At 35.5% G+C, this 14,168-nt stretch overlaps 1 protein-coding gene across 2 annotated transcripts in view; it reads left to right on the top strand.

Moving 5' to 3' along the window:
- The window catches only part of PDE3A (phosphodiesterase 3A), a 305,943-nt gene that overhangs the window by 249,526 nt on the left and 42,249 nt on the right, over window positions 1–14,168 (top strand). For both annotated transcript variants that reach the window (XM_011234010.3, XM_034646202.1), the window contains exon 5: window positions 5,359–5,483. In XM_011234010.3, the coding sequence (XP_011232312.2) occupies window positions 5,359–5,483 (125 nt within the window). The remainder of the gene's footprint in view (window positions 1–5,358; window positions 5,484–14,168) is intronic.

Genomic DNA, 14,168 nt, shown 5'->3' on the forward strand with positions numbered 1-14,168 from the left:
ATAAATGGGAACAGTGACTTGAGGTGATGCCTACCAGTGTGACAGGATGGGATGAGGTGGGCCCAGAGTACTGGTAAGCTAGATTTTATCCAGACTGAGAGTGATATTGAGATTCTGAAATCAAAGACATCCAACCTGACAATCAAATTGTTGTTAGATTTCCCCCAGCCCACCAGACCAGTTGTCCTAGCATTATATGAAAGGCAAAAGATCAGATCAAAAAGTAGATCGTCATCTTAACTGCACCTGGACATGTCCAATCATTTGATAATTTAAAGTTTATTTAGAGCACAAATTGATGTCTTCCAGAGGTGGGGGGGGGTACCAAATGGGTAAAGGGGGTCAAAAGGTACAAACTTCCAGTTTTAAATAATTTCATGGGGATATAACATACAGCATGCTGGCTATAGTTAATAATGCTATATCACACATTTGAAAGTTGCTGAAAGTAATCTTAAAAGTCCTCATCACCAAAAAAATTTTTTTGGTAACTGTGTGGTGATGGACGCTAACGAGACTTATTTTGGTGATCATTTCATAATATACACAAATACCAAATCATTATATTGTACACCTGAAACTAATATGTCAATTATATATCAATTTAAAAATAGAACAAATTTTATTTAGCATATTAATTACAATTTTACAAAGTGATTTAAAAGCCAGAATCAAAGCTAAAGGAAAGATAGCGTGAAGATCTAGAGAGAATTTTGAAGAAAATACCATTGTGTTTGTCCTTTTCTAGTTAGAATAAAAATAGCATGCTTTATATGAATTCAATAATTTTGAGGACATTTCCCATATGATTTCAGGTTTTTGAAACATTTGCATCAGTTTTATTAATGACCTAATAACTGAAAAATAACCATATCTTTGTTAAACTCTGTGATGGCAATATTAGAAGTAATTTTCTCCTGATTTTGGGCTTGAATATAAATAAAGCACCATTTTGAGATTGGCAGAGAAATGGAAACCTTTCAAATCATGAGTTTAATGACCACTAACTTTTCTTTGTTTGTCATTTAAAAATACGTGTAACTGGTTTCTTCCATATTAATATGGATAGTCTAATGGACCTGTAGAATCAGAAACAAACTCAAATGATACTTTCTTCACATATCAGTTTAATTCCACTCCATCTTATTACCTGGGCTTTTGTAAAACTTCAAACGCTACCGAAGGAGAAGGTTACCTAATCTGTTTCGTGGACGTTTCCTGAAGGTCGAAATTACAGGTCATTAGTGATATTTTCCTCTGAAAATATTGACCATTTTTAGTGTCTACAGCAGCAAATACTGATAAGTGATGGTGGATCTTCGTTAAATATTTGTTACTTAAGAAGTTGAATTTTGTTCTCAGCGTATATCTTTAGAGAGGCTATTTTACCAGCACACTTTGCCAAGATATCTGTTGTAGGATAGTTAAAGCTCGTGATTTTCTTAACATACAATGACTCTGCCAAAAATCCGTTTGTGCATAAATGTCTCCTTTCTTTCTGTAATTGTTTGTTACTTCTGGTCAAATTTCATTTCTCGTACTTTTTTCTTCTTAGTTAAATGACATTAGGAACTGTAATTGAAATTACCACGAAGAGGGTTTCAAGAACTTTTATGAGCTTAACTCCCAGGGATCCTGTCATCCTGCTTGATGAAATAAATACTCATAATCAAATATTTTCAAAATAGATAAGGAAGAACATCCAACCCCACTCATTTTCTTTGTCCAAGAAATACTTACAGCTGTCTTGCCTGAGTATACTTTTTTCCCCTGTCTACTTTTACTTTTCCTTTATTTCACTGTCCTATTAATGTCCTGATTATAAAATCAAAAAATGATACAAATTTTCACCATATGAAGAAATGAAATTCATTCTGAAGAGAATTGGAAGGAAAACCATAGTACCACCATTAAATACAACTGGTTTTCGTTGACTCCTTCTTTGTCATGGGGGAAAACAGTGGAAAGATAGCCACAGATCATCTCCGGCCCTGAATGTAAACCCAAGTTAAAGCCTCCACTTAGGAGACCGATTGGTAACACTACTTATTGGTTTCAAAACTGGTTTGAGGTTTAGCTCTTGTAGTGTTTTGCCCCTGCCAGCCCTTTTGTTTCTTCCTTTCCCCCTATATGTCTTTCTGTTGAGGACTTTGAGGACTGCAGTGATCAAAAGAACAAGAGTGGGAAGTGAAAATTAAGAGCAGCCCTCAGCTTACATGCCCTTTGGTGTTTAGCTGGCCGATTGACTCCTGGCTAGTTTTAATTACAGCTCGGGTGGAAAGGACACTGGACTGAGGATCAGAAGGACCTTGGCCCTGCCACTCAGAGATGTGTGTCCTGAGGAGCAAGGTCCTTGTCCGAGCCTCAGTACCCGCTACAAGGAATCCTTAGAAGAAGGGGACTGTGGCACAGTGGGGAGGTAAATTAGGCAGAAGCAGAAATACCAGTAGGTACTTCTATTAAAGAAAGAAAAAGGGCTTGAGATAAATCAAAAAGTCTGAAATAAATCATACTCTAGTCATTCCATGTCAGCCTTGGAATTGACCCCTGCCTCTGTATGGTAGGCAGAAAGGAGGCTCTAAACTTGGTTTAAAAACAAACAACAACAACAAAAATCTTAGGATCTGGTAAGACTTTTCAGACCTAAGATGAAGTTGTTATGGGTAGAACTAAGATTATCAAATCCACTTTTGTGGAAGGGGCTTCCACAACAGACAGATAGAAAATTTTCCCTTTTTCAGAATGAGGTGACCAAGTAAAGGTTTCCTTAAGCTACTTTCCTCTCCAAAACCCAAATTATTACATATATTGATGAGCTCTAAACAGGAATCAAGGACATGAGGGTCGATACAAAGCTGAAAATTGTTGCAAGGATCACAGAAAGCAATATATTTCAAAATGCCAGTAAATTGTAATGCACATATACATACATATACATATATCTACATATACATAAAGATATTGAGTTATTGTTTATTAATATGTAGTTTAATTAATTATGTTAAGAAGGAATATATAGCTAGAATTTTATTTATCTTCAAATTCATTAATTTCCCATGTGTTAAAGGTACTCTATTATTGTAGTTTATAAAACTTTTCAAAATTAAGTTGACTCCTTCATGCAGTACTCATATTTTAAATGTTTTTATTGAAAAAAGGAGTAGGCATTTTTCAGGCTAGCCTTCATAATAGAACTTTTTGTGATATTAATAAACATACAAATATAATAAAATGCCGTTAATAGTAAGGTCTTTTCTTTTAAAAGTCTACATAGAAAATAATAACCTACTCATTGTATCATGTACTAAGAAATCAAAACTCCTAGGCCACATGTATATTGCAGAAAACTTTTTCACAGTAAATCTTGTAAGTCATTCAATCCAGCAAAAGAAGTTGAAAGGGAACAGCACTGTAAGGAAACAGTGTAGTTATCTATCCAGATTCCAAGTTTTATTTGATTTCGTTGTTTCCAAATTCTAGGCATTTCTGAAATGCCTAGAATGAGATTTCAAGAAGGATATGAAACATCATTTAGTGTGTTTTTCTTCATTGTATTTGTTAATTGCTGGAGTTCATTCTGTATTTCAAATATATTTTTTTATGATTTATTTTGTAAACTGTTAGTAGAATTAGAGAAAAGATGAAGTTTTTAAATGCCTGAGTCAACAGTTGAAAAATATGAAAGGAAAACAAGAGAAGAAATGAGGTAACATAAGTGTTAGAGTGCTAAATTGAACTCAGTACAAATTATAGAACTGATTCCTTCCTAAATTTACTAAAAATCAGAGGGTATAGGCAATAGCAAAGCAGACGCTCAGCGTTCCTCCCTTCAAGAGGTATGAAACGGCGCAGCACCCTAAAAAAGTCCTTTTACTCCACATTAGTACATGTTCTAGTTTATATTTAACATTCTTTTTTCTTTTTTTAAAGATTTTACTTATTTATTTGACAGAGCGAGAGAAGGAACACAAGTAGGGGGAGTTGGAGAGGGAGAAGCAGGATCCCCGCTGAGCAGGGAGCGTGATGTGAGGCTCCATCCCAGGACCCGGGGATCATGACCTGAGCCAAAGGCAGATGCTTAATGACTGAGCCACCCGGGTGCCCCTAACATGCAGAATTCTCAGCAACGCATGCATAATGTTGCTTGGGCAGAGGAAGCCATTTTGGTTATGGAACATCTTTAAATTTTTCTATTGATTATACATCTTACATGAGAAATATTCAGCATTCATGACTCCATAATTCCATCAATTTCAGGTTTATTGACAATAAGCCACGCAGACAGACCAGGTACATCCTGCTTACAGTGCCAGTATGAAATTGGCAGAGTGTCACGTTGTCAGACTATACTCATGCAACTTATAGATATTACCCAGTACCAAATTTATTAATGTTTGAAAGCACACAGGTGTTAGCAAAACGCAGACCAAGCATTTGTCCCGTGGGGCATTCCCAGATTGTCAACACAGCTTCCTGAATTCTTTTCTCTCTCCAATTTCAGTAGATTCTGTTTTAGATTTAACATAAGGTTTTGAGCAGTGCATGCAGAAATATTTTGGTTCGGAACACCTTCAAAATTTTATACCCCATTAGTTACATGGGTGTGTAACATTCCCCTCCCCAACCTTCCATTGATCCGTTAATTCCAGATTTATTTACAATAATAACCAAGGATATCCTGATAAAAGATTTCCTAGAGAAAGACTCACTCACTGTCCATTACCTTTCTCCCAGTAAATAGCATCTGCTGCGTGTTTATCAGCAGATCCATCATTAGCATATTTACAAGGGGATTTGGCTCATCATCCCTTTCTTTCCAGGGCAACACCAATAAAAGAAACTGTAGGCTAAAAGCCTATTGCTAACCTTTCCTTCATAAGAAAACACTGCGAAGAATATTGTCTTTGAATAATTTTATAAGCCTTAATTTTTGAATTTAGGTACACCAAGAATAATAAATAGCAAAGAGCATAAACGGGGCATCATGGCACTCATAACTACTGTAGGCTCCCCTGCATCTTAACCAATACATTTGTCAGGGTTTAGAAGATCTATGAGGAACATGATTACAGTGGTACAGTAAGAAGTGTCTGGTGCCTACTAACTGGATAAATAGGAAAGTTCTTTTCTTTCTTATCGACCCAGTATGTTTGATGAGTAACTGTTGTCTCCCTGCAGCATAAACTGAGCTCAGATAACTTATTCTTTCATTTGGAAGTGAAGTGGTCCTGTCACTGAGCCTAGACCATGACTCAGATTGGCAAGCCGATTATGGAAATGGTGATTGTGTTCTGGCAAGATCTGTCCCAATAATTGATGAATAATTTCTTCATTTTTCTTTATGCTCTGTCTTTATAGTGCTGTTAGTCCCGATTCTTGGAATAACCCGGTGATGATGACCCTCACCAAAAGCAGATCCTTCACTTCATCCTATGCAGTTTCTGCAGCTAACCATGTAAACTCAAAAAAGCCAAATCGACCAGGTTAGTAATATGTTGGGAGAAGAGTCCATGCTCACTGAGTGTGCAGTCATGGAATAAACTCGGTCGTAGGTGGTGAAACAAGATTCTGAGCTTGCATACTCGGATGTGTTCGCTGTGACTGTTCTAAAAAGAAAAAAAGCCTCAATAACCAATTAGCTCCTTAAATTTCCACTTTATGTGATGATATAGATTTTTTCAAGGTTGCTCTGCTAGATATCCTGTCTTGAACTTACTGGATGAATAGGAAATCGGTGTCACCATCGAGGAGAATCTCTGGAAGTATCATCTTATAATGTAAAAGCTAATGATGTACTTCCCAAATTTCAGTTTTATTTTTAGTGTTTGTTAAAATTATTTTTGGGGAGTATAATATTTACAGGAGTTCAAGGAAAGGCTTCATTTACTCTAGGTTTTATAATTTTTTCACTCACCCCCTCACAAACACACACACACACACGCACACACACACTGAAAGGAAGAAGTATTTAAATTTGGAGAAAATACAGTTCAGGATCTTTGAGAATCCTTTGGAAAAGCCCACAAATCAACACCGAAAGACCCACAGGCACAGTGGGCAGGAGGTTTTCCTTCCCCTCAGGCTACTACAAAATGAAATTTGATGTGATGTCTCCCCTCTGGGATCTGGAGTCTAACTACTGCGTGGAGTTTTCCACATTGGTGTCAGTGCACTAGGCATCAGCTTCTCTCTTCCCTCCAGCTTCCTTTACTCAACAAGTATTCATGAAGCAATCAGTATCTCAGACCCTGAACTAGTTTCAGGAATGTGGTAGTGATTAAGCCAGACCCACTTGTTCCTTGCACAGAATTCTCGCTTACAGTCTAGTGGGGAATGTAAACAGATCAATGGCCGTTACCATATAACGTGTTAAAGGCTATGATGAGGAAGAGAGGAAAGACTTTCAAATCATGAAAGAGAAGAAAAGAGATACAAGATTTGGCACACTGAGAGAAAGCTTAAGGAATTTAAGATTTTAGGTGAGTGTCAAAATTGTCAAGTACAAAGGGAGATGGGAACAGGTAATGCAGATGGCACCTGAAGATAAAGAGTTTAGATATCAAAATTAAGTTTCAGGTAGGAAAGTGAATGATTTAGATAAAGAATACTTCATTTAATCAGAATCTGTGCTGACTCAAAACTGGAATATAGTTTTCTTCAGATTCTGTTGCCAGATTGCCCCCTCCTAGAATATCACTTGAGAGTCTGGGGTATTTATTATGACCTCTTCTTCTTGTAATGTTCTAACTCGAAGTTTTCACTTCTGAGCACTGTAGAAAACTAATGAGATTTTCAGTAGCTTCCTGCTTATGTTCTTAATCTTCTGCCTTTATAGCAGCTTAAGAATTTTCCAAATGGCTCCAGGGAAAAACCACCCCCTTCTCACTGGGCTGTTAGACCTTCACATTCTGGCTGCCATGGCGGCAGTCCCAAACTCCAATTTTCATGTCATTAGCCTCGTGACACTGCTTAAAAGTTCTGCTGACTTGCTTCCCTAATAGCTGCATCCTTCTGCCTAGATTCTTAGCCTTTTGCTCCATGCTAATGGTCAGTAAATAATGCTGTAAAGGGAAGAACAGTTCATAGGACTTTGGCTCACCCTTCCGGGGGTATCTTCTTTCTGCTCTCTCTGGGAACGTAGTCCCTCTGAACTGTTTTGCCTTGAAAGCTTTTTTTTTTTTTTTTTTTTTTTTTTTTTATTTTATTTTTTTTTTTTTTTTTTAAAAAANTTTTCTTTTTCTTCTTGAAGAAGCATGGTTTTATTACAAACTACCACATCATAGCCAGAAGCAGAAGTCCTCAAAATGGCAACACGTCTATGAGGGTTAGAGAAATGGTACTTATGTTCATTCTACTAATATTTAAAGGTGGTGTCTTGAAATATAAACGTCTCATTTTAAAAGAGGCACAACTCTTCTGTTGTTTCTTACATCTAGAAAATGTAGTACTTCTTTCCTCTTTGATCATCTACTTTATGTTGGTGACTGTTTCTTGGAATCATTTAAGTGCTAACTTCGCTTAAATCTCTATTTTGTGTAGGAAGACACTACCTCCAGAAAGTATGATATTGTTAGGATTGCATCATTGACAGACATTAAAATATTAATATTTTCAATATCAATAATAATTATATTATTTATACAATTAATAAATAATTAATAAAAATATTAATAATATTTAATAAAATATTAAAAATAATCTGGTTTTCAAAGACTTGCCTGGTCCTCTCTGCTCTTTGGTAATGTTCATTAAGCCTTATAATTTAGAAGTTATTAGTGAAACTGGAAGTAGGATTGTGGCTTCAGTCAGGGCCAAGAACAGGACAATGTGGGCAAATACCTAAACTGGGTTGCCCTGAGGGCAAATGCAGATTACCTCAGTGATATGGGGACTCATCTGAGACTCCATCAAGGTGGAAGAGCTGAATTTGAGCATTCCACGTTAAATGTGAGACTTTAAAGTGTCACTAATGTGGTCCTAGGTCAGTAGGTCTGTAGAATCCTTGTCTCTCTACAAAAATACGTGCAAATAACTTTGGAGGAAAACAGGACCAGTTAAGGGCCATGAGACTTTAACATATCAAGTTCAAACAAATTGGAGCTTATAACCAAGATCGCTAAACAGGCAAACCACCATGAGTTAGAAACAAACAACAAACAAAAGCAACTTTACAGATCTCTAAAAGGGTTGAGATATTTTAATGCTAAAATGTTTACATATTTTAATTCTAAAATATGCAAATATTTAAAGAAAAATATGAGGTCATAGAAACTAACAGCAATGAGAGAAGATGTAATTGCAGAGCAACTAAATATAACTTTTGGAAATGTATTCAAGGAAATAGGATAGGTTAAATGGAATAATGGACTCTTACAGGGAGAAATAGTAAACTGGGGAGCAGAGAATGTGAAGAAATTACCCAGAACATGGCATAGATGAGAAATAGGAAGATGTAAAAGATTTTTAAAAATATAAGAATATAAGAAAGATCCAATATAGCATGATCATAGTTTTAGTAGAGGATAGGGGATATAAACTCTGAGGAGAAGCAGAGTAAAGGCAAAAAAAAAAAAAAAAAAAAAAAAAAAAAAATTNAAAAAAAAAAAAAAAAAAAAAAAGACTTTACCCATAGACACAAAATAGTGAAACTACATAACACCAAATACAAGAAAAAAAAAAATCTTACAGTCAGCCAAAGAAAAAGGAAATTTCAGGGAACGCAGGTCAGTCTGAGAGCAGAACTGTCTAAAATAAAGGGCATCAGAACACAGTAGAATCACTTTCTTCAAAGTCCTGGGAGAATATAATAGCCTGAAATTGTGCCTCTGACACATCTATCTCACAACAGCATAGGAATGAACTAAGACGTTTTCTGAAAGTCAAAACTTTCTCACCTGCCAAATCTTAACTGAAGGAGTTCATAATGGATGTATTCAAGAAAGAAAAGTAGTAGCAGAGAAGAGGTCTGAGACCTAATAAAAATAGTAAATAAATTTGAAAACTGTGAGTTTATCAAACAAACATTATATGCATAAATCATTGTATTTCTAGATTTGTAGGTATTTTTTACTTTTTACATTTTTTTTATTTTAAAAAAATTTATTTATTTATTTATTTTTTTAGAGAATGAGAGCCTGAGCAGGGGAGGGGCAGAGAGAGAGGGTGAGAATCTTAAGCAGGCTCCATGCCCAGTGTGTTGGACCCCAATGTGGGGCTCAATCTCACGACCCTGAGATCATGAGCTGAGCCGAAATCAAGAGTCAGATGCTTGACTGACTGAGCCGCCCAGGTGCCCTGGTATTTTTTTTTAATTTTTAAGGATATAATTAAAATATCAGACAAAAATAATATGCAACTGAAGAGATGAAATATGAATTTAAATGTTCTATGTTCTTGTGTAGCTTGGGAAAGAGTTGAGGAAACTGCGGTACAGAAAGTAACTTGACCAAGCTCACAAATCCTGAATCCTTTCTTTTGTTCTAATGATTTATACAAGAAAAAATTGAGGACAACAAACTGAAGTAACTTAAAATTAGAATTTTTTTGGTCCTGTCCTTGGCCAAGTACATGGTAATGGAAGGATTTGATTTTGTGTCTCTCAGTTTCTTCGTTTAGGTAAGAAAATTAAAATTATTAAAATAACCAACATGGTAAAATCAAGAAGCTGAAAATTGTGCTTGGTTTGGCAACACATATACTAAAATCAGTGTACAAATATTGAATCACCTGAAAGTAACATTCCATGTCAATTCCATGTCAATTAAAAAAAAAATACCTGAAAGTTATAGTTAGTGCATTCCCTGGAAATAACAGAACAAATGATGGAACGGACATGAACAACAGCCTCATTTTTCTGTGTCCTATGCTTCAATTCATACAACTGTGGCCAAGAAGAAAGAATGAACTGTAAAAGAAAAAAAAATGTCTGTGTAACATACCCCAAAGGCAAATGATAGAAACTAGAACAGGCATGGTGAGAGTCTCACTCCATCCTTGCCATTAAGTACATAAAGTATCCCTATCGTGATTACATTTGGAGGGGATTTTGCATTGTGACATATTTAGACTGCTGTCACAATGTTTATAAAATAACCTATATCCTACGCATGCTGAATTCGACTAAACAAATCCCTGAAAGTCTGCCAAAAAAGGAAAAAAGCCCATCAAGAGTCAGCTGAAATTCAGTTACTGTTCTTCCTGATCCGATGGGCTCTGCTGTTTGGAAACCTTTGTTTTGCCTGCAGTGAAGGCGCGTTGGTGTTGCCTGGGCTAAGCAGGTGTGCTGTGTTTGATGTAGTTGACTGTGATGCTACATGGAAGGGGGGCCAGGAAAAGCCCCTTTATGTGGCAAAGAGTATAAGGAAGCAGAACATAAATAACGTGTAAAGGGAATTGGAGGAGGAAAGTAAGAAGTGATAGGCAAAGAGGTTGGGGACACAAGCATAGAGAACAAACCCTGAAAGGTCAATGGCCTGTTTCCAGAGGGGACTCGAGATTTGTTCTTTGCACCACGTCAAGTAAAACAGTGTATCCTCTAGCTCAATCAGCATTGATTTAAATATTTGAAACAAACCCAATTATTATGCAATTGTGAATATACAATAAATGGGTAAAATCACATAGGAGTCCTTTGATTAAAGCATAAAAATAGGATATTTAAATATAATTTATATTTTCAATCTTGCTTTTTTCTTATGAGCTGCTGACCAAGCAGAGCTGCCTTTGTCATTCTGCTTTAAAATTCCTCTAGTTCATACTTACTGCATTTGCAGTAGACCCTTCCCATATCCTTTTAATTTTTATAAGATTCTTATAATCCTCTTACAGTGATTACAGATCTGTCTACACCTACAAGTTGGACTGAGTTTTTCCTACAGAAAATGTGAAATGAGACAGAACTTTAATTATGGCACTGTGTGTGTGTATGGGGGGGGGTTGTGTTTCTATTTGCATTCTTCATATGGTAGGTACCATTTTCTGTTTTGGAAAAATATCAGGGCTGTCCATTTTACTGAGGGCACAGAAAAGAGACATGCATTTATTAGACACGCTGGTTCCTTTCTTGTTCAATTAAAATTAAACTGAGAGAGTTTTACAGAACAAAACATGGATTCACTTAAATCACTTTCTTTCAGTATTGTTTATCATCTCCCTTTAATTGTCCAAAGTTCCTAGTGTCTTGACACATTTTCTCATGCTCTCAGAAGCAAGGAATTAAAGACTGAATTATTCAAAGGAGTTGGTATTTTAGAATTTTAAAGTTAAATTTTCATTTTTTTTTAATCTTTACATGCTTCGATTTTAAGTATTTTATGTTAGGGCAGTTTGAGTCATTCAAAGATTTATATTTCATAAGCTATGGCTTTTTCCTAGAGTCTCTTCATATTACTCAAATATAGAGTGATAAGTAAAATTGAGAGAATACATATTTATTTGAATCCTTTTCCCACCATTAAGATAATGTACACTGTATGAATAGTAATTTGGTTTGGGAAAAAGGGAATTTATATGCTTAGACCTTTATCTTCTCACCTACAGTATAAAAATATCCCTGCTTTTTCCCCCCAGTTTTTTTGAGAAATAATTGACATACAGCACTGTATAAGTCTAAGGCATATAGCAAGATGGCTTGATGCATATGTATTATGAAATTATTACCACCATAGGTTAAAACAACATCCATCTTCTCATTATAGATACATTGAAAAGAAAAGAAAGACAAGAAAAAGGAAAAAGTGTTCTTCTTGTGATTGGAACTCATACAGTTTACACTCTTAACAACTTTTCTGTCCGTCATACAAGTGTTAGCTGTAGTCATCATATTGTACGTTACATCCCTAATAGTTACGTAGCTTATAACTGAAAGTTTGTGCCTTTTGATTTCTTTCCTCTAATTCCCCTTCCCCCCACCCCCTGCCTCTGGTAACCACAAGTCTGATCTCTTTTTCTCTGAGTTTGGTGTTTTTGTTTTTGTTTTAAAGCTTCCACATGTAAGTGAGAGCACACAGTATTTGTCTTTCTTTTAGTTATTTCACTTATCATACGCCTTCAGGGTCCATCCATGTTGTTGCAGTTGGTAGGATTTCCTTATTTTTTATGGCTGAATGATATTTCATTGTATATATGTGTATACATACGTGTGTGTGTGTGTGTGTATATAAATCAACTATGTGTATCTATAAAACAACTTATTTATCCATTCATCCATTGAGGGTCACTTAGGTTGTCTTGGCTATTATAAATAATACTGCAGCAAACATGTGGGCACAGATTATTTTTTTTTTTTTGAGTTAGTGTTTTCATTTCCTTCAGATCTATTTCCAGAAGTGGAATTGCTGGATCTTATGGTAGTTCTATTTTTAATTTTTAAGGGTCCTCCATACTGTTTTCCACAGTGGCTGAACCAATTTACATTCTCATCAACAGTGCATAAGACTTCCCTTTTCTCCACATCTACGCCAACATTTATTTCTTGTCTTATTGATGGTGGTTCTAACAGGCATGGGTGATATCCCATCGTGGTTTGAACTTGCATTTCCCTGATGACTGGTGATGCTGAGCATCTTTTCATGTCCCCATTGACCTTTCCTGTATCTTCTTTGGTAAAATGTTTATTCAGATACTTTGCCTATTTCTTAATTGGGTTGTTTGCTAATGAGTTATATGAGTTTTTCATATATTTTGGATATAACCTCTTATCAGATATATGGTTTGCAAATTTTTTTCCCATTCCATAGTTTGTCTTTTCACTTTATTGATAGTTTCTTTTGCCATGCAGAAGCTTTTTAGTTTGTAGCTCCACTTATTTATGTTTTGATTGTATTGCTCGTGCTTTAGGTGTCCTATTCAACAAATCATTAAAAACCCATAACTTTTCAGAGAACTAACTCTTAGTTTATCTTTTCTACGGTTTTCCTTTTCTCTAGTTTATTTGCTTCTGTGCTATTCTGCTCTATATTATTTCCTTTATTTTGCTAACTTAAAGTTCAGTTTGTTCTTTATCTAGTTCCTAAGATGTAGATTTGACTCTTTATTTGGGATCTTTCTTATGTGGGCTTCTGTGCTATGAACTTCCCCATCAGAACTGCTTTTGCTGTAGCCCACAATTTCTGTTATGTTGTGTTTCCATTTGTCTTAAGACATTTTTTTATTTTCTTTTTCATTTTTTCTTTGATCCATTGATTATTCAGGAAGCTATTGTTTAATCGCCCCGTGTTTGTGAATTTTCCAGTTTTCCTCTTGTCACTGATTTCTAGGTTCGTGTCATCGTGGTCAGAGAAGATGCTTGGTATGATTTCAGTCTTCTTGAATTTGCCAAGACTTGTTTGGTGGTCTAATGTGGTCTCTCCTAGAAAATGTTCGATGTATGCTTAGGATGAATGTGTACTCTGCTGATGTTGGGCAGAATATTCTATATATGTCTGCTGGGTCCATTTGTTCTGTAGCGTTGTGCAAAATTGCTCTTTCCTTAGTGATTCTCTCTCTGGATGATCTAGCTGTTGTGGACAGTGGGGTAGTAAATCCCCAGCTATTACTGTATTACCTTTTATTTCTTCTTATAACTCTGTTAGTTTTTGCTTTATGTATTTAGGTGCTCCAATGTTGGGTGCATAAGTATTTATAATTGTTATATCTTCTTGCTGTAATGACTCTTCTCTCATTATGGATAATATTCTATGTTCTTTTTACCATTTTTAGTTTAAAGTCTATTTTGTTTGATATAAGTATTACTATTCCTGATTTTTTCTGGGTTAACATTTCCTTGAAATCTCTTTTTTCTTCCCTTTCATTCTATTGTATCTTCAAGGCGAAAGTGAATCTCTTTAAGACAGCATGTTGTTGGATCTTCTTTTTTTTTTTTTAATCCATTCAGCCATTCTGTATCTTTTAAGTGGAGATTTTAATCTGTTTACATTTAAAGCATTTATGGATAGGTAGGAATTTACTATTGCCATTTTGTTAATTGTTTTCCGGTTGTTCTGTAGATGTGTTGTTCCTGTTAGTTGTGTCATATTTACCTGATTTTTTGTGATCTTTAATATCTTATGTTGGTATCTATGCATTTGAGTAACAAGGTTTCTTTTCCAGACTTTGTGGAGACAGTTCTTTACCTGTCAGCAAAGTTTGTTTCTGGGCGTGCCTCCCAATTATGTGGTTAGGCAGGTAGG

This window comes from Ailuropoda melanoleuca, chromosome 16 (genome assembly GCF_002007445.2).
Source record: "Ailuropoda melanoleuca isolate Jingjing chromosome 16, ASM200744v2, whole genome shotgun sequence".
NCBI classification, from domain to species: Eukaryota; Metazoa; Chordata; class Mammalia; order Carnivora; family Ursidae; genus Ailuropoda; species Ailuropoda melanoleuca.